This window comes from Anopheles aquasalis, chromosome 3, assembly GCF_943734665.1.
Source record: "Anopheles aquasalis chromosome 3, idAnoAquaMG_Q_19, whole genome shotgun sequence".
In the NCBI taxonomy this organism is placed as follows: domain Eukaryota; kingdom Metazoa; phylum Arthropoda; class Insecta; order Diptera; family Culicidae; genus Anopheles; species Anopheles aquasalis.
In genome coordinates this window covers 66,537,552-66,558,548 of record NC_064878.1, presented here as the reverse complement: position 1 = coordinate 66,558,548, position 20,997 = coordinate 66,537,552, and the positions used below count along the sequence as shown (strand labels likewise).

Here is a 20,997-nt window from a genome sequence, read left to right as displayed (position 1 = left end):
TCATGACAGGTAGGTGCATCCGGACACACAGGGGGAAGGGAGGAGATGCTCACTAATAGCATTGTTATGTCTCGAGCGCACCGTTGCTTCTGTTGCATCGCACCGCAAGCAAGATGCAGCTAATTATCAGTGAACGTTGTGTGGCAGCGCTACGGAAGGAAACTTCATTTTCCCTGGCTGGCGTTTCTTGCGACGCATAGCACGATAGAGCATTGCCAGCAAATGCCACCGAACGGAATAATTAACTTCCTTCGCTCTGTGTGTCCTGCAGTACCGTCGCTTGCGCTCTCTGACCACTAATGCACGCTTTTCCTTGAATTTCCACTCTCTCCACCGCTTCAGCTGACTACTACGCGTAATGGCCTGGGAGGAATCAACGGCATTCTGCACAAGCACCCCGCCTCTCGCGCAAACCCTCAAAACACCTGCACCGCCTCCATCGGGGAACCCGGAGACAAGGAGCAACGATGAACATCCTTTTAACAGCAGCACATTGTCTTGTCGCTCGGAGCGAGAGTGTGTGCGTGCTTAGCAGTTAGTAGTTAGCATGTTGAACACTTAACGATATAGAAAAACAAAGACAGTTAGTCAGAACTCAAGACAGAATGAGAGAGAGAGAGAAGAAAGACTTTGGAATGGTTCACGGAAATTCTTTCGCCAGCATCATTGCGCATCATTTGCGTTTGTATGCGAGACAAAGACACGTGAACACAGCCATAGCGTTTTACACACATTCAAACTGCATGTAAAAATATTCACCCAGCATCCGGGGGAAGGGGTCCACTGCCTCCTAACGCCTCCTTTTAACCCCCGGGGGAACCATACATACTGAACATAAATGTTTCATGCTTTTAGGATAGGAGCACACTGCCGCTGCATGTCGCTCGTGTTTCTCGAGTGGCGTCGCGGGTGGCGGTAAAGGAGCTGAACGGCAGGAGAAGCACCTTCGGTTGGGTACAGCCTTATCAGCATTCGTTAAGTTTTGTTGTTTTCTGAGCCACTCCCTGCGAACCGTTGTGCGTATGTGCGATCACGCGCCAGGTTCAGAATGTGAAGAGTGTATCATGGGGGAGCCCAAGCTGTCCCCGAGCCCACTCAAATACACTTACAATAGCTGATACGATGGAGTGTGACATTCCTTTTCCAACATCCGAAAGAGTTCCGTTGCGTGTCCGTTAAGTGTCCGAACACAAATTGCGCTAATGAGCTAAGAGATGGATCCGTGCTTCACGCAGATTATACACCTAAACACTAGGATAACATAAAAAGGTACGACTAAGAACAAATGCATAAATGAGGTGGAGGCAACTGTTTTAGCATAATAATCATTATCATAGTAAAACATGATCAGATGATTATTTTGCAACAATTCAAGGTGATCTTTAATGCAAACATACTTGAACAATTAAAAAGGGCAACAGTGTAACGCTAAATACTAAACAGAGGATCATTAAAAGATTGCTCCATGATTCACCAAAAGCACATTCGGCTTCGGGGTGGCATCGGATCGTTTAGCATTAACAGACACCGTAAGTGATTTTCCACCTGTCCGTAGCTCGTTCGCTCGCACAAGAAACGCATCGCAATCCGCGTCCAAAGCGTGACTCAGTAAGTTCATTCAAAGTCACACGACGATGCCGCCGCCGTCACAACGCATGCACCGTGCATGTTGGAGTCAGGAAAAAGCGTCCCACCAACTCCACTCAGCTGTCAGTCGATCGACGTGAACGTGTTCATAAATCTTGCGCGATTGCAAACAGAAGAAGAAGAAAAAAAGCTCGGCAAACACTCCATTTTTCACTGGAAACCCATGCACCCATTGTCGCCAGCCAGCCGGCATGGTAACTGGTTCTGAGGTGTGCAGGGCATTCGGTGATCTGGAATCGTGCGTGAACAGCTTTTCTCCAAACCGACCGCCATTCATTTGACGAAATCATGAAGCTCGACGGTAACCACGAACTGAAATCAGCTCAGCTAGCGGGCCGGATCATTGAGCAACACACCATCAGTGGAGCCTGCTTCTGTGAAATCCTCTTTGCGAATTGGGTTGAGGTAGGTTTTTTGTGCTGATTACATGTGGATCAGTTTGACTAGGCCATACTACGGGCGGGTGCGACGGATGTGCGAAAATCAAGCGAAAACCAAGCGAACGAACGAACGAATGAAATCCTTCTCAAGCTAATGATGTCGAAAAGCGCACACGTCGCGCCGGGGCTCTTTGGGCGAAAAACAAGACTAGGAGTAGGTCAAGAGCATCAGTCCGGAGCAACAAACAAGCAAATGACAACAATTTTCTTGATTAAACGGGGCCGGGTTTATGTTGGCGAGCAGGTCCGCAGGCTAACTCCAAACTCCGGCCCGACGTGACATCTGACATCAAAATCCGTACGCGACTTAGTCCTCTTGCGCCATGGCGGACATCGCCGACGCCAAGTATTCCGCACCCTCTCTCGAGTGATGGCGTCCAATTAATCAAACCAATACCGTGGCCATTAATGTTTACGACCCGTTCGATTGACCTTGCCACCGTTTCGCCGCCCGAGACCAGAACACCCGGCGCGAGAAGACCCAGTGCCCAGCATCAGAATTCATCAGATGATCAATAATCAATGAACTAAAATTCGCGCACCGACGCGACCATCATTAGCATATTGGTGTGCTCGCTGTCAAACGGGTACGTACCTGTTACCTCATGGAATAAATTTGTTTAAATTTTGCGTAAATTGGCGTGCAGATAGCAGCGTGACTTCAGATCATCAGACTAGCGCACGGAGCGCGCTGCATCAGGCCGTGGTATGTGCAGAGAGCCGCCGCAACCATCATTTCATCGTGCGGTTGTTTAAGACGGGAAAATGTGGTTTGATGAACCAACACACGGGGGCTCGTCTGCAGTGGTTGGGTAATGCAAAAAAAAGGCACGCCCCTGGAAGCTAGTGCATCGCTACCTGGCGCCACCTGAAATCGTCAAACAATCGAAGTCGCCTTGGGAAATGTGTTTTTCATTTTCCTCACAGCTAGCCCGGCATGTTTGCTGTGACCCATTTGTGTGCGCTCGCAAATACGCAAATCTATTTCACGTCGTTTGTCCCGAATCGAAGCAACCCGAGCGCCAGGCATGCGTTGCGGCTGTGTCTACATAACCTCACATGGAACCACATGGAGGTCGTGTGAAGGTTTTCTCGGCTGGCAGCGTGCGCGTGTGGCGTGTGGATTTTGCAAGATTGCAATTTTCCCTGAAATTCATCCACCCTGGTTGATGGGGGATGATGGTGGCCTCATCGCATAGCTGGCCTGTAGGCTTTGATTTTCCATAGTCCAAAGAGAGCTACAAAGAAAAAGGCGGAAAGCACACATTGGAAACCATTTTCTCGTTTCTCCCTCCTCTTCATTTTTATCTCACTCCCTCGCATACGACGCCTTCCACCAAATTGTGTTTGCCCCGAGAAAATTCGAAAGAAATGCCAATCTTTTGGGGTTGAATTTTTGCCTCTCTGCTTCTATCGCGCGGCTGTCTGTCTGTATGTGGGTGCGAGTGATCCTCTGAGTGGTACCGTTTCGCAATCGGAATCCAGCGGAACAGTGCACATTAGTGAAAGTACGCACATTATTTACCATTCCGGTTGGCTTTCTTTATGAGACATCGAAGAACTTCCATCATTTCACCCCTCAGCCCCTGTCCTATGCTGAATGTTGTGGATGTTACGCGACGATCGGATGAACTAATTAATTAATCATATCACCGAAAAAAAAATCGGAAATAAACTCCGGGCACGACCGCGACCGGGACCGGTGCCATTAGTTACGCACACACATCACAATTAATTATTGTAATTTGAGCTTTGAGAGTGAGGGAAAATTGTTTGATCCGTATCAGTGGAGAGGCAGTGGATCGATAAATCAGCGGAAATTATACGTGACCCGTTCCGCCTTCGTCGTTTGAGGTGAATTTTCGGAAATGGCGCTGAGAGGAAATGGAGAGGAAATCTTTCTGTTAAATTGTTTGACAAACCAAAGTCACCTTGAGGATATCTATTTGCCAATCTAAAACACCAATTAGTGCCTCCAACCCAACCCCCTGGCCAAGATGTGTCTCTAAGTACCGGCGCTCGCGCAATCACGGTTTACCGCTATAAAACTCCACAAAGTACCTCAATCAGGCCGAAACGGGGACGATTACCGGCTCTAAATACGGCAATTGGGCGCGATCGTAATGTGCTCCGTGTGCTTATTTCGCTTTGTTTCACAATCTAACCGCGAAGCTCAGACACCAGTGCCTCCACGACGAGTGTCTAGACAGTCCCAGAACGAACCGAAAAGTTCTCGAGATCGAGTTCAAGTCGCCAACCGGCCATTCGGTGACCATAAAACCCCATCGAACCCGGAACTACTACCGGGCATGAAAACATGAATTTCAACTTTCGGAACGCAAGTTTTCGGATCGTCTCTCCTCCTCCGTCACGCCAATTAAGCCATTGCGTTCGATCCGCACTCCTCGCCTCCCCCCTTCTAGGACCTTCTATAAATCATACTCTGTCCGAGCATAAGATGAACGGCTCCCCCCCCGGGGGTTGGGTTGGGCTTGGTACTGCGTGTTACATGCTCAAAAATTAAGATCACCCCTCCCTTGTCGCTTCAGGGGGCGAGCGGTGGTGTGGCTAACGGGAGTGAGGAAACCGCCATGTCACCCACCCCACCCCCTCTGCTCCTCTTATGATTAGATGAAGTCCCCACATCAAAACCGTTCCACACACGGCGACGGCAACGGCGACGAGACGAGTCACAGCGAGACGTGTGACGTGGATAAAATGTTGTATGCAGAAATGCTTGCCACTCCATCAGTTACACCTCAGAGACCACACACCGCACCTGGCCGCTACCTCTCCCTGCACCGCCCTTCGTCTCTGACCGTGCGACATCTAAAAGGGGCTCGGCGAAACTGGATCATCTCGGTCTAAATGTTGTTGGCAATCGCGGACCTGCGCCGGCCCGCGGCGGTCTCTCCTCGCTTGGCACAGGATCTCGTTGACGTGCCGGTGCCGGTGCCGTTGCGTAAGGCGTGTGTTTGCAAAAAGAAAAAACGCTCAAACAACCCTCTCGCTACTCCATGCGCTGCCAGCCGGCCACCTTATGAATGAGTGACCGAAACCGAGCAGCAGCAGCAACGGCAGCCACGGCTTGTTGAATGACAGGTCGCACGATAGTATAGCGGTCCTTTTAGCAGCGTTTTCACTTCGGTTTCGGATTTTTCTCATTTACAAGCGCGTGAATAATAAAGACATTCGGTGGCCACGAACACTAGAAGCATTCCATCGGTACGGGCGTCTAGCCGGGAAGAAGATCATCAAAACCGATCATCGATCAAGAGCTGGCAATCAATACTGTTCCGATGTCAGCTTCACATCTACGTCGTCTGCTGTAAAAAATGCAGATAAGTATGTCCCAAGATCAACAAAGCATTACTTCTCAAAGCAAAGCAATAAAACAGCAAATGCTGTCCATTTCGTTTGAATGTTTCTATGTGCCAAAACAAATTGAGGCCACGGTTGGGAGCCATATCATGATGATGAAATGCAGCACCAGTTTCGCACAGGACGTAAATAAACACCTAAGAATCGGACAAAAACGAAAAACAAACCGTTCCCGTAGTATTTGCAATTCAGCAAGCTTTTTATGGATCCGTTAGATGGCCGTACGTTTGGCAGCACCTGCATAAACATGCCGCATGTCCTTCGCATGTCCACCCGGCATACACCATTAACTTGCGTTTTATTGCTTGCGAGCGAAAGTAAGCGCCACGTTTCAACGTTGACAACACCGGCGGTAACGCGCATAGGCCAACGACATCGAAAGCTTCGAAAGAAAGCAAAAGCCAGACCAAACCGAACCGAAAAAAACCCTCCGAACACGCTCCGTTTGGGCGGATTCATGCGTTTTTCCATTGCTCGAATGGCCGGCCGCGACTCGACCGCGCATTACCAGGTGGAGGCCATGACGCCGGACGCCGGCGCTTTATTTTTCACCCCCTTTTCACGTTTTATGCTTCGCAAATTTCGCAAAACCCTCCACGGTGACTCCACGGTGGTATAAGCGTGTCTCAGCCTCCAAGCCGTCAGTCTCGGACTGTCTGAGGTGGGTAGTTTCCGGTTCAGGTAGCCAGAGCGACCGCTGAATGATGCGTGCAGTGGGAGTGAGACGAAAATCGGAAAATCATCCTGCATCCATCGTCGTCGCCGTCGTCGTCGTGGCTCGGTCGCTCGGTTGGTCGGACTGACGGACAGGTGGCAAAGCGTAAGCACCCCCAATCAACACCACGGAGAGAGGGGAATCAACCTTTGGGGAGGTGAAAAATTATGAGGCAATAAAGGTGGAATGAAAATTTAAAATCAAATAAACAGAGAAAGCATTGTTGAATTGATTTCATTACACGCCGGGCCCGGAGAGTCCGGTTTTCAACCGAAGCGTGCTGGTCTCTCTCTCTCTCTCTCTTCCTCTCTCGATCTCTCTGCAGCAGCTCCAACAATATTCAGTCAGCGTGCATTAGACGAAGGGGAGATCGCGAAGCGAATTCGATGTGGCAAGTCGCGTTGACGTCCACGAGTGTCAGGTGATGGTGGTTGTGTGAAGCAGTCCCAAGCAGCAGCACCAAGTGCAGGAAGTTTTCACTTGAAACCACGAGCCAAGAGGTTGTGAAAAGGTTTTTACACATTTGTCACATTAGTCTTTGGCACGATCGGTGGCAGGCCACCGGACTGATCAGTAGTTTGAACCCTTTTTTTCGCTAGCATCAGGTCCATTCCCCCTCTTGGGGCACCGGAGCCTTGTTAAAATTGCACTCCGCACGACCGCCAAGGAGTTGCAGTTGGTTCGTCTTTGATACCGAGCCCGAAAGGGAGGGGGGGCTCTGCTTTGATGGAGAGAAATGGTGCCAGGTGACGGCTGGCAGGTTGACGATGGCGATCGCCTCCGCGTCAACGATCAAATGCCTGCTGCCTGATGCCCGTCTGTCTGACCAGCGAGATGCACTTACACGCTCGCGATGGTGCCGACACGTGGGGAGAGAAAGAGAGAGGGTGGGATGCAGGGTGGAACCATAATTTGATCGAATAATGGAGATAAGATAATTTGCGCGGAGAAAATATGATATACGCGCGATATGCAGTGCACTGCCGGTGGTGTTGGTGGAACGCTGGGAGCCTGATTTTATACTGACAGTTATACCGATCGATGTCAGCACCGTTTTCGGAATGAGAGCGGATGATGGATTGTGTGCGGCGCTGCGGACCTTGGGTTGCCGGTCAAACCGGCTGACCAGCCAACCGGCGGACCGTTCTGGCCCATGGCGCTCGATGGTCAGTTTGTAGGAGAGGCAGCACAGCGAAGTGGTCCTGTTATGCACTGCCCCACACGTTAGTGGGTGTTTTATGCATTTTATGGGCATTCGTTTGGGTTGCGATCGGTTTTTAGAGAATTTATGATTTGGAAGCGCACGACTTGAACGATTTCATGATCGAACACGGCACAGAATGGAGTTCAAATTAATGAATAATGGCGCTAGGCACTATTTGAAGTTTGAAAATTAATTACAAATTGTTGTGCTTATGTTAACAGGCTGTGAGATGTTGAAATGCCCTTCTCGTGAATGAAGAACACAAATAAAAGTACTTTGTATTATTTATGAGCCAGTTTCTATGTTTCCTCCGCGAATTGATTCCATAATTTTCTTTTCTAATTCTTTTTTAAGATTTATATTTTGTGAAAATCATAAGTAGAGTTTCATTTGTCAACTTTGACAATTTTGATTGCTTTGATCAATTTTTGAACTTTTCAAAATTGTTGTTGAAGGCGAGTTCAAAATGTATGTATTCTATTCAATGTTCCTCAAGCCAATGGTCTGCATAATTGACGGATTTTTAATTAGCCCGTATCGACGATGGATAAGACGTTATCAAAGATAAATATTCGATCCGCTGAAAGCTGAACTTCATGGAAAATTCATAATGAAACCCGAAAATCCTCCTCGAAAACTCCGTAATGCACAAATCAGATAAACAAAGCATCAATCATTCAACGGCTAGAACCTGGCAACCGGCGTTGGCGATTCGGCGAACTCGTCACGCTTGTAGCGTTGGCAAAAAGGAATGAAGAACCAATGGCCCGAGAACCGCCAATTAAACATTTAACCATTCCTCAAAACCACAATCACCGCCGGTCTCAGTCTGACGTCTAGCAATTTGTCAGCAAGATAAGCAAACCTGCGCTCCAGTCCACAGAATGGTGGATTCATTTAGAATGTTCTAGTCAATTTAATCTCGTAGCTACGACTCACGTCCGCACTCAGGGTTTGGTGACTTTCCAAAACTGCACGCATAAAACCTGCAATTAAATTCCAAAATTTGCTTCCAACCTAAGAGGGGCTCCAGGTTTGGGTGTGTGGTCCGGCCCCATAAAAGCGACTCGGAAGAGCAAAGAGTTCCGGGTCTATAAAGGCAGACTGTTTGGTGACAAAGTTCAGACTGCATGTTTGCCATAAAGGCTTTTATTACATTGAGGTCCACATCTGCGCTCTGTGGCGCTAGAACACTTTCTAGCTCGGAATACCCCTCTTTTATGACCCCCTGCATCCGCTAATGTCAAGGTTTGTCACGCTGACGGTTACCCAAAAAAAAAGGCATCCAACGTGAAACACGCGAAAATGCGAAAACCAAATCTAATCTGCTCCAATCGGTGAGTGAACGCAGTTGCGGCACCGTCCGGCAGTACTCAGCTGGGGGCCCGAAACACGTTGACACACGGCCAGGCTAAATTGCAATAACCTGTCAGCGGAAATGAATGCAAATAAAAGTGGCACCACGGCACCCCCCAGAGGCAGAGGCCCTCTCGAAATTTGCTGGGATCGCTGGGTGGATGGAGGTGGAGGGGAAAAAAAATCGGAATTACTCCGGGGCGAATGGCGCCTTAGTGTGTCAAACATTACTGCCGACTGGGCAGCAATTTGAGCTGCCACCGCGAAGGGGCCGAAGACGCCTGTTCGGCAGGAAATGTGGCGGCCAAGTTACGGGCTGCATGTTGAATGGTTCGATCTGGTTTTTGATTGACCAGCGCATTGGGCCTGCTCGAGCGTCATCGCGTGTACTGTTTGATTAGTTTTCCCATTCAAGTTGCGATTACTTAACGGAAGGCTTATGGGATTAGTTTTTCTCGTGACATTTTTATTTATCTTTTTGCTCTCAATGGTGAACATTATAAGAACCACGGAGCGACAAACGACTTCGCAATAAATATTGATGCCATGTCTCTTTTCCAAAAAAAAGTTCATTAAAAACATTTTTAATTTTCGATAGATGAATTCGAAAAAACTTCTTCAAAAGTGTTATGTGGCGGAAAATGTAAAGAGACAAACCTCCCCTGCAGCATGCATTTCAATTATGCAAAAGGCCCCTTGATGCCATGATGTATGGATCCAATCATCTCGCTTCGTTACCTCGGTGCCAGATCTTTAATCTAAATTCCCTAGAATCAATTTGCACCGGCAAACCACCCTCAGCTGTCGTCGTCGTCGTCGGCGGCGAATGCAGATTTGAAATCCGCAGCGACGGTCCGCATTAGCCGGTGCCGGCATGTTGGCGAAATCTTTGACCAAAACTCGATGCAGATCGAACGGACACACGGTCAGTTGGTCGGTCGATCGGTTGGGGGCGATCGATCGATTGATCGTATGCGAAAAATCGAATATTTCGAAACCGATCGAACCCCAAAGCCTGTCGGACCCCATTCACCCTAATTGAATCCCGCGCGCGCGCGCGGGCGCGGGGTACTGCGATCCATCTTGGACACGTCGATCGATCCGTGGGTTGTCAACCCGCAGCCACCGGTCATGACGGTCCCATGGCCCCTCCTGTCCCCCTTCCTGACCACGGTGATGGTTCGTAACCTGTAATCATCATTCATCTAACACCCGTTAATCGTTTTCCAACGTCGTTAGATGCACTGGCCACACTCGCCGGTCACGAAACGAAATGGCGAAGAAATGGTACGTCAAGTGGCGACGTTCATATGTGGCCAGGCCGGGCGGGCGGGCGCGCGCTCACCCAGACGGTCATAATGAAGCCGGAGACCCCGGTGGTGCCAAGCCATTTGCTTAGCCGAAAACTTTGTCGACGACTGATTGGCTTTAACCTACTTCCGAGCGAGCTGATGGTCTTGGAAATTGCCCGGCACCAATCACACCGGGCCTGCCCGGGACAGTAGGGCACTAGGGGACCCACCAGGTGTTGCACAATAGGCGGTGACCGCGTGTGCCAGTCGCGTCAGTGCGCTAGAATCAATTAAAAGCCTACCTTCGGTCAAACTCATAATTCGCGGTCCAAAATTTCTCCGAAAAAACTTCTCCAGGGCCCCTGGAGCCAGCAGAAATTGGCAAACCTTACTGACCTAGTGTACGTTTGTGCCAGAGGGAAGGGAGCCCTAACTGGGTCAGCGCGCAGTTTGCTGGCGACGACAAGAACTCCCCACTAGAGATCCCCGTTTCGTGCCAGCTGCGTCCAGTAACCAAAATCGTCGTAAATTTTATGAAAAAATCACAAGTTCATGTCGAATTCATGGTCAGGTCTCACGATTGACCCGATACCCCGGGTCGAACCCATTAGGTCGAGCACGCAGATTCCAAGAGAGAGAGCGGGCGCGAGATTCCGTAGCACCAGCGGGATTCAGATCGCAGGTCGCGTTGGTCGTGAGGCCGTCGCCTGAAGCCAAGCGACACGCCGATGCGGCCGATGATGAAGTCTGTAAACCGAGCCAGCGTGACCGTTCTGTCCAACCAATGAACCGAACCGACGCGGACTTGTGGCGCGCATTATAGTGAAGGTGATGTAATCCCGGTGTTTTGTAGGTGGATTTCGGTTGCTGGACGACGGTGAGCTTCTCATGCTCCATTTACTGTCGCACGCATGCATGCACGCACACAGGCCAGAGCAAAATGCAACGTTTACTTAAGGCTAAGTGCACCTTAATTGAATGTCTCTTCGGATGGAAGGTAATTGACTGTTTGATGCCATCCAGGAGGAGCGTCATAACAATGCGAGGCGGGAGGTGGTGTCTATAAATCGAACTCATAATACTCAGGCTCCTCCAAATCGATTTCCTTGGGTGGTTTTAATAGTGAGCTAATCTGTGCCACTAGTGTTGTTGCTATTGCTGGGAACCTGCCGAGCGCGCGCTTCGCTTGATTGTTGTTCCGTCATTAATTAGCCGCTTTAATGACATCGCGGTCACCACTCACACCGCACACCATCACCGAGTACGTTTTTTTTTATCTTCATTAGAAGGTCCTTTCGATAAGATGGAACCTCCATTTCATCCGATCACGTTTCCATGGGCGCCTCGAGCGTTTCTTGAGCCGCGCGCACACCACCACGGACAAGGTCAATCGGTGCTGCCTCCACTTTATTGGAGCCTGGAGACCGGAGCATAGGGCCTATGATTTATGGGAGCATAATAAATGATGCAGTGCGTGAAGACAACGGATTGGCTGGGCTCAAACCCAAAACAAAAAAACGAAACCGTCGTGGCCGCAGGCTGTCAGGGAGGGAGCCTAATAAGATCCTATCAACACCTGGTGTGCAGGGCCGGGGAAAGGATTTGTTACGAACCATGTTCGTTCTCTCGCGAAACTTCTATCCAACAAAACAAAATCGAAAAAAACCCTCCCAAAAACGCTCACTTTCGCGCGCATAATCCCTTCTCAGGCATCAAGAATGAACGGCTTTTATGCCGCTGCAGGTGGTTTGGACCGGTGGTGAAGGGTGCAAAAGCAAGAGATTAGCGGATCGGGGAACACGGTTTTATTTCCATTTCCGAGCCCCAAATCGTGCTCCAGTCGAGCCCATTTTACCGAAAACAAGATTAGCAAAGCGGCACCGCAGGCGGTTTGCGTGGTATGTTGAGTGGCAGACGCGCGGCGAGATTAATGACTAATTGCGCGATGAATGGTTACGTTTGATTCCTTTCAGTTCCATAAAGTCCTCAGCACCACACCGCCTTTTAACCCTTTTGTGGCCGGCCGGACTGTCAACCGTGGCGTAGCTGCCGGACTAAGGGCGCCCAGATAACCATCACGTCACTCGCGATGTCGATTTTATGACGACCACGACTAGAGGCGGTCGAAATGATTTTGAGATTCAAAAGAGACACTCTTACGTAGCAGAACGAACTTGAAACAAAAGAGCCTAGGGGCGTGGAGCCGAGATCCGAAACGAAAGACACAAGACAAACTCCATTTTCAAGGTCCTCCTTCTCGATGAGGGGGGGGGGGGGGGAACGCCGTGACAGGCTCCGGTGTGTGTCCGTTCCTGTCACCCTGGCATCCCTCTCTCTCTCTCTCTCTCTCCCTCTCTTTGTCGGGCTGAAGTTTCACACGATCGTCACAGCCTTGGAGCGAGGGCGTCGATGGCCAAGTGCTTCATACCTTCGACGAATGAGGAGTGTCACGCTCGATCCTTTCTAAAAAAAAAATTCGGACGCCACCACCGCCGCCGCCAGGGCGATAGCGATGATCGGTCTTTTGATTCATTCTCGAGATTAATGCATTTGTTAATGCGATTAGCCGATTTGTTGCCTTCCTCAAAGCACTAAACCATTCCGTTCTCCTTCCTCCGCCGGTGACAAATGGCGAAATAAATTTCATTTTAAAAGATAAAAGGAGCTTCCTGTCCCTGCGATTCATTAATAAGCATTATGCCACCCTTTTGCGCTTCATTCTCTTTTTGATCTGTTTTGAACGATTCAGATTCAGTTAAACGGAAATGGAGGTCCAAATAAAACACAGAAAATACAAACAACCACTTAAACCTCGCCATTGTGTGTCTTGCGTTTGCGATGAAGACATCGCAAGTAAGGAATCCACCTAGACCAGTGGCACGCACAGTTGCACACTCGCATTAACACTTGAGGCCAATGTTCACATCGGCGGACGACGGATCCCATTTGCGATCTGAGGTATTCTTCCCTCGCAACGCTTATTGCAACAACGCACACCACGCCGTGGTGGTTATGGCATTAAGATTATGATACACGGAGCGGCCATTGTACGGCCCCAGCAGCCAGCATTGTCAGCCAGGCACGTGAGCATTCGAAAGATTAATTATTCAAATTCGCCAATTAAAAAGGAGCAACCGTTAAGGGTGTTCGCGGCCACGGGGCTGGGCGGCTGTCGTCACAGTTCATTAGCGAGCGAGTGAGTGAACTCCGGATGAGGCAGCTCTCGGTTAAATAGCTGATCATGTTTCATCATCCCGGTGCTGGTTAGGCATTCCTCTTGCAACAGACACACGTGAGTGGACAATGTGCGTGCCGGTGTGGTTGATTGGCTCGCGACGGACGGACTCGCGAGCTGCACACCGCCCTAGCCTTCGACCTTCCCAATCGCAGCGTATGACAGCGCTGTCAATGCGCTGACTACACCACTGCGACGTTGGCACCACAGCAGTAGACCGAGAAACCATCAATCAGTTCGCGACGAGCGATGCATCGTTGCATCGTTCCATCAAGTGCTCGCCAGTGCTGGACAGCAATTTCGCTGTCACCTCCACACAGCCTTCCACAGCATTACAATGCGGCAAAGGGAGGCGGAACGTGCCGACGACGTTCCGTGGACTCATTATCCGAAACAGCCAAACACACACAACGACACATACAGTGAATGAATGAAATCTATTTCATCGCATCGGCACCGAGCACGAAGGGGGAGCATGCTCCTGCTGCTCCAACGCGCGGTGCGCTTCATTTGCTGCACCACATGTAGCGACCCCGTCCGTCCGACAGAATTATGTAAGGTAAATTGTTCAACAGACAGTCCGACCTCACCCCCGACAGAGCAGCTCTTCTATTGCTCCGTGTCCTGTCATCGCATCGCCTCAACGAGATGTCGGTATCACGTATCAGTCGCACTCGTAACTTTGACTATTCATACAATTTTAACGGTTGCCGGAAAAGTTTGACGACACATACGGCGCTCCGATCGTTAGTGTCAGGTTGCGGTGTCAACTGTGGCTGCGGTTTTGATGGAAAAGCGGATGGTGCCGCGTGCCTCCTGTCTGTTTAATGATAGTTTAAACTGTTGCCGGAGCGAAGTCCGTGTGCGGGAGGATGAAAGCTACGGGAGTAATACGAGTAGCTGGTAAAGAAGGTTAGTGAGCTTCCTAATTGATTGCTTGCTTCAACAATTTGCTCCTTGGAAGCTGGTAAGGGACAAATCTAAAACCTAAACTATTTGACATATTAACAGAGCTTCGGAGGAAGTTGAAAGTCTATTCAAAGTTGCACTCTTCGACTCGCTTCTCGAATGGGCATGACCGCACGCCGCCCGCAGTGGAAGAAAGTAAAGACAAACAATCCTTCCCCACGGAGACTGGCCTTTCCTTTATTAGATCATACCGCCTCCGATGCAGGCGCTGGCGGACGACCGACATGGCGTTTCAAATTGAATTTTACATCCTACTCGCAGAAACACAGCTCTCGTTGAGTTGCGTCGCGACATAAGTCAATAAGCACGTCAAACAGCAGCAGCAGCATGCCCACGTGCTTGAGCACACACAGAGGCTGGACGGGACTGGAGCACACTTTCTCTCTGATACTGATCCAGATCGAACAGCGATTATGAGTAGCATGAGGATGAAAGCGCACATTTCATCGGCGACGAAGAGGTGCGCCGTGATCTTAAGCCATGCGGACGCGTTTCTACGCTCTAACTTTGGCAATCCCTGGCAGTCTCTTGTCTTGCGAAAAAGAGCGTTCGAACACGACCGACCGATCGTGAAGCTGCATGTGTCGTGTCGATTGTCTGCCAGTCAAGAGTGCCAAATTGGTGGCCAACAGCGATGGCGATGCGCAAATTACGTATTCACGAGCACGAGTTACAATGTTTTTTTTAGAAGCACCAGTAGCCGCCTTATCCAGTGGTCCAAAGACGCTGGCATCACTGTAGCCGCGTGCAGGTTGGTCACTTTCTTCATTTTTTTCCTATGCTGTCTCGCCCCTCATTGGCTCATTAGAGTTCGGGTGCATTCGAATTCGAGAAACGATGACAGATCAATTACCCAACCGCGGGCACAAATATCTCGACAAAATGGTGGTGGTGGACCAGAATTCGGCCGCAGGGAGCACACGTTATGCTCCGCCACGTCGCCTTATGTTTCAATGATGTTGTTTCTTGTCGCTTTGTCCTGTGGCCGTTCCGTTGAAGGAGGGCTGGACAAAAGACACCAGTCTTGGAGTCTGGGACGTTAGCACGCGCCCAACAGTATGACACGCGTGACAGCCACCGCACGAGTCCCGTTTTTTTTTTCGCTGAAACGCAGGGCCAGCAACAGCATAACCACCACTCAATGCTGGCGCTGCAACATGATATTGTCCCCGAGCATGGTCGTGCGGTGCGGTCGCGATCGCCACACGACCCACGCCTGTCCTCATAAAGCGGGTGGTCATGCAACGGAGTGAGAGCTTACAACTCCGCTATTGACTTAGTACACCCGGGGGTCTCAACATATAAAAAAATGTGGCTGATCTCGCCCCGCAGCATAACAGCGACTCAATGAACCGTTCGGTCGGTTGTAATCTTTGAGGATCGCGCGCCACACAAGGAACGAGACGAGCTAGACAGCGTGATACAGCGCCGCAGCAATTGGTTTCATGTTAAAAACGCATTCTGGGTAAATGAACTGGACTGTTTAATTGCTGGCTTTGGGCGCTGACCAAACACCGCCACTACATACCGTGGTTTGGCCGCATGGGCGTCGGAAGACGACGGTTCGTTGCTTTCTAGCGCGCGGTGAACGCATAGCTTTTGCGCGCACGAGTCGGCATGTCTGGTGGACACGCATTCAATTTAGATGCAACAACGCGCTGGTACCTCACTAACCGATACTGGCTAACTGCCCCGTGCTCTGTCAGCTTCAATTTCGCCCTTTTACACCGACGGTTCCTCCGAGTCTGGCGGATAGTAATTATGATATGTGTGTTTGGACTGGTCGTTCCACCATTTTCTACATTAATGATAGGAAATTATGATTTTTAATGGAGTCGTGCAGTCCCGTGTTGATATACCGTGCGTATAATGAAACACAAATCATTTTTTGAATTCTCACTTCGTATATGCTCTGGAGTGTTAAAAAAGTGCCGCAACATGGCGCCTCCACCTTGGCCTGCTCAGATCATCGTGTAACCAAGGACAGTTCATACATGCCGTTGTTACTTGGATCAGTGGAAGTACCTCAATCGGATTTTGACATTTGATGTTGGCACGATCCTCTCCTGTCACGACTCCGGCTATTCAAAGCCCTCAGCACCCTAGGACAATGAACGCGGAAGCAACATCGCACCGGGTTTGGGACGAATGATTCGATCCAAATTACCAACCTCGATTAATGACCACTAATCCCCTCTCCCTGAATAGAACCCTTTTACCTGAATCAACCACAGCTCCTCACACTACAGGGTCATTGGCTTAATTAAAAATAGACTCACCAGACCCGGAGTCGGCTAGTGTCGTGCCCGCCTAATGGAACTATTTTAATGGAATGCCACATTTCAAAACGGCAAACGGCGTGGCTGTGTAGTGTCTAATTTAGAGCACTTCAAGTACCGCGTGGTGCCATTCACGGAGCATTATTGACGGAGTATAAAGCACCACCAGTGCTCACTCACAAGAATTCCCACTTGCTTTGTAGCTTCAGCGTGCCTTGTTGGCCAATCAAATTCTCATCAAATGCTTCCTGCCATAGGATCGCAGCGGCGGCGTTTCCTACGAGCCGGCACTATCGTCGCGTCGCCGCTATGTCCGGGAGCCATACAATGTCTCTAGTGGCGGGGGGGTTGCCGTCCGAATCCGATGTTACGCTTGTGTCTCGAAATTGGACCCCCCGAGGAGCGTGGTTTTGTTCATGCCGACCGACAGACGGCTCTGAAAACCCGTGAAACACGCAGACATAATGCACGTGAAGCTCGCGGCAATCCGGATCCGGAGCGCGACCGCCAGACACCCGGACGTTGAAGCGGACATACCCGGTTTACGTTCGGTAATCCGCATGTTCGCACGCCTACATTCAGCCGACCATTCGGGGTATTGGTATGGGTAAGGACGTTCCATTGGAGCGTCATAGGGTGAGAGCCTTAAATTGAGTTTTTGTTCGGGCGCGACAAGGTTGCATGCGGTTAGAACGGAAAGTGAAGGGTTCGAATGCTTTGGACAGGAGGGACCTGGGACCAATGCGTTTCTGATGAGAGATCCTGCTGATAACGAGTGAGATAAATGATGAATTGACACGAAAGAACATTAACTGCTAAGACCGGTGTGATAACCCTTTCGAAGTGATTGGTTTCCATGGGATCAGGCGACGTCACTCAGTTAACAATGTCCACCCCACCAGCAGCTCACTTTTCGGAAGATTGAGGTTAAGTTCAAACGCTCTCGCACGTGTCTTCAAGTGCACCGCTTGCTACGCCAGATAGTAATCGATCGTCGAGTGAAACCTATCGGCATGCCGCCTCGCAGCGTCGTAGTAGCAGAGTTTCGTGACCTTAACATACCGAACACAAATGTACTGGCCAGTTGTTACGCACCACCGGGCATGCCGTGGCACTTTCACAGGCCAAACTAGGCCTCTTGTCTGGCCGACTGCCGCTGTGTGCCGGGGCTTTTCCGGAAGACTACCCCGTCGTCCAATAGAGCTGATGTCGGCCAGGGCTGCGCGTGGTTCTGTGACTTGTCTTCCAACGCGTGCGCTCGCGACTGTTTCGCTCGACTGGTGAGTGATTGGCCCCGAGTGTACCCCTCGCCATCGTCGTCGTCGTCGTTTGGGACAGATCATTAGCTCGATCGATCCGTGCCAATTACAATTCAAGCGTCTGGACAAAAAGAAGGAGACGGCACAGTCGGGGCGGACCAGATGGTATTTGGAGCACACGATTGCGATCACAGCGTCGTCATCGTCTGGCACTAGATCGATATGTTGCAATACTCAACATTGTCTCGGGGCACCACCATGCGGTCATACCTACCTGTCAGCAGCACTCCAAACGTCGTCGTTGTCGTCGTCGTCGAAGGTGTAACAGAGTATGTAATCACATAGCCATCCATTATGTCATTAATCTGCCTATTCTCCTGCTTTCGATGGCGATCTGGAACGCGGTTGGCGTGTGCGCGCGCGCGCGCAGTCGCGAGCACTACCGGATGATGTACTGGCCGGCACTGGCACTGGCCAACGTCAATGCACCGAGACGCTCGACAAATGATTTCCTTGCGCTTGCACACCCGCTGGTCACGGTCTCCGTTGGTCAGTTTGCTGTAAAGAATGTAAGAAATTTTGATTAATCCCAAGCGACTCCTGTCCATAAATGGTGGCACAAACGGGAGGCATCTGTCTTGTCGTGGACCTCACAAGAGGCGTGCACCACCATCCATCTGATGGTGCGATCCATTTGCGTACAGTGAGTCGTGAGGGCTCGCAATCTCCATATTTGATCTAGAGGTTTCGCACAAAAGTTTAATTTGAATCGCGATCGTGAATGGAGAAAGAGTTTCAGCTTCGACTGCGCTAAAAACTCGCAACTGTCCAAAGGTGTCCGAAATGTGTCGTGGAGTATCACGAAAGAGTAACTAATCGTTTTAATTGCGATCACATTGGATTGCAGCCGTGTCTCCCAAAAACTAATAATGAAGCAATCTCCCTCACAAAAACATTAGAGTGGCCCGCACTGGTCACAAAAAGGCGAAACGCATGACTGACTCGTACTTGACCGGCCACGGGCCAGAATCGTAAATCACTCTCCGATCGAGCGGACGGCCATTCATATGTCAAATTCCCCCTCCCAAACTGGACGATGTGGAGTCCGTTGACCACCGCTGGCCTGATGGGAACACCTTAAACTGTGGCGTCAAGATAGCGATTTGGCTTCAGGCGATATGCTTCTGACTTCTGGTTATCTCCTGTGACCGATGTTGTGTTACTATCTAGTCCCTCGCAGGCCAACGTCGATAGCCCGACCAATAACAATACCAGGGCCCCCGAATCTCCCGAAATGCTTTAATCGTACTAGGCCCCACGGTGTTGTACCGTTTATCGACCGCAAATGCATTTTATGCACGATTAGGACTGCACTACACCGCAGTACTTGGGTATTTTACGATCAACCGACCTGCGGAGCGACTCGAGAAGCATCGTAAAACGCTTTTATAGCCCTCCGATCATCGGTTTTAACGATCTGCGTGTGAATCGGCCGCACTCGCGGTTTGCAAACGATTATGCGGAGAGTAATTGTTTATGCGCGTAGTGTGGCGCATCACAGGCAGTATGCTGCACTTTCGCTTTCAGTCTGCAGGCACAAGGGTTGACGGTTGATCGTGCGTTAGAAATGCACTTTCTCGAGATTGTACGAGATCCTCGGCGGTCGTACACCGATGGCGTAGCGAGTGTCGTCGTCGATTGTGCACAGGAAATGCGAAATGTCTTGGTGAACCTTTAGAAAAAAAAACCAACCGGTAGTAAACAACATTATATAAACAGCAACCGTCCTGGCCAGCGCAGGAATCGATTGTTTGCTAATCCATTTTTGCATCGGAAATCCCCGAGAACTCAGTAGTTATCTCGCTTCTAGTAATGTTTTGCAAAGCGAGTGTTGCTGATGCTGATACGTCTATGTCTCAACACAATCCCGACCCAAAACACGCGATAAGACGATGCGAGAGAACCTGGCACCCGGCAAATCAATTTGGCCGCGATAACGCTCTCGATCAATCAGCCGGTTCGTTCGGCGGTAGTTTGATTTCGATGCGAATCAGTTCGAGTTGAAGATGCGCCCGAAGGTGGTCTTGCCGGACTGGCTCCGGATCCGGTACGAGGAGAAGAAGCTCATCGCTTATCTGGCGGGACTGGGAACGAGCGTCTGCAGCGTCTACCTGCTGTGCAACGCGGGCAGTACCCTTGGGCTCGCCAATTCAGGGTCCAACCCTTGCTTCTCTGCCAGTAGTGGTAAGTGATTCCTCTCGGACTTTGATGCAGCTGCAGCTTGATCGTGATCTTTTACTTGCAGCTTACAATCTGGAGATCTCTCTGGTCGTCATCCTATCGCTCGTCTATCTCGTCATCAGTGGTGCCTTCTTCTGGGGCATCTGGCAGGAACAGGCCAAATATTTGCTTCCGTTTCTGTGCTTTCTGGTCGCCGCTACCGGATTCCTCGGTCATGCGCACATCGATTGGATGCTGTTTGAGGCCGGTGCTGGAGAGCGGCAGCTGGGCATTGCGGCCTTCATCTGGACCACACGTAAGTGACCGACTGGGACCCCAGTAGCTTGTTCTAAGTTTCCATTTCCCTTTCCAGTGGTTCTCACATTCGCCAGCACCATCATCCTGCTGCTCTACCGTGAGATGAGCTCCGGTAAGCGCTCCAAGAAGGAGGACTTTGAAGTGTTTTACAATAATGGCAAATATTAAGCCACCTAAGGTGTCCAATAGAGCTAAAAAATTAAAGTATTTTTTGTTAAATAAATTCCTCAAATAACAAACCCACCAACCCCGTCTAGACAGTCTAGCTGCTAATCGTCTCAATTATCGTGCCAATGAATCATGAAATACCACGGGAAGCCCGAGGACTCTTGCAGGCCAACGAAAAGGAAAGAAAGGTCGCACCCAATGCTCCCCAGGTTCATGAGCAACCAGCCAGCCAGCGGGGACCGTTTTCTAATTGCTGGTAAGTGGCTCGATCGTACTCGCTACCATCGCATCCCAGCGGCAGCAGCAGCAGCAGCAGCTGCGCGACAGCCGCCCTTCTTTGCTGTGACGTGATTTGTCGTGCGTGCGCGTTAATCGCTCCTCGGTATGCATTTTTCGCCCCGAAGGTCAGGTTTCCCACGTTATTATTATGACAGTGCAGCGGTGGCGTTGGTCCACGAAGACGGTTATTCCTTAATTTGCGATTAACACCGAGTCCGAGAGTAACGTGAGTCCG

At 50.2% G+C, this 20,997-nt stretch overlaps 2 protein-coding genes across 3 annotated transcripts in view; both read left to right on the top strand.

The window, feature by feature from the left end:
- The window catches only part of LOC126574676 (troponin C, isoallergen Bla g 6.0101-like), a 3,731-nt gene extending 2,613 nt beyond the window's left edge, over positions 1-1,118 (top strand). Inside the window, exons 5-6 of one of the 2 annotated variants that reach the window (XM_050235003.1) lie at positions 1-9; positions 856-1,118. The exon at positions 1-9 is cut by the window's left edge and continues 12 nt beyond it. In XM_050235003.1, the coding sequence (XP_050090960.1) occupies positions 1-9; positions 856-860 (14 nt within the window). In that variant the 3' untranslated portion in view covers positions 861-1,118. Of the gene's footprint in view, positions 10-342 lie in introns of both variants that reach the window. The other variant, XM_050235002.1, reaches the window with a different exon arrangement.
- Positions 1,119-19,843: 18,725 nt separating this feature from the next.
- On the top strand, positions 19,844-20,559 carry LOC126575965 (uncharacterized). The gene is made up of 3 exons (XM_050236981.1): positions 19,844-20,021; positions 20,083-20,313; positions 20,371-20,559. The coding sequence occupies exons 1-3, from the start codon at positions 19,844-19,846 to the stop codon at positions 20,481-20,483; spliced, it is 522 nt and encodes a 173-aa protein (XP_050092938.1). The 3' UTR covers positions 20,484-20,559.
- The last annotated feature ends 438 nt before the right edge of the window (positions 20,560-20,997 follow it).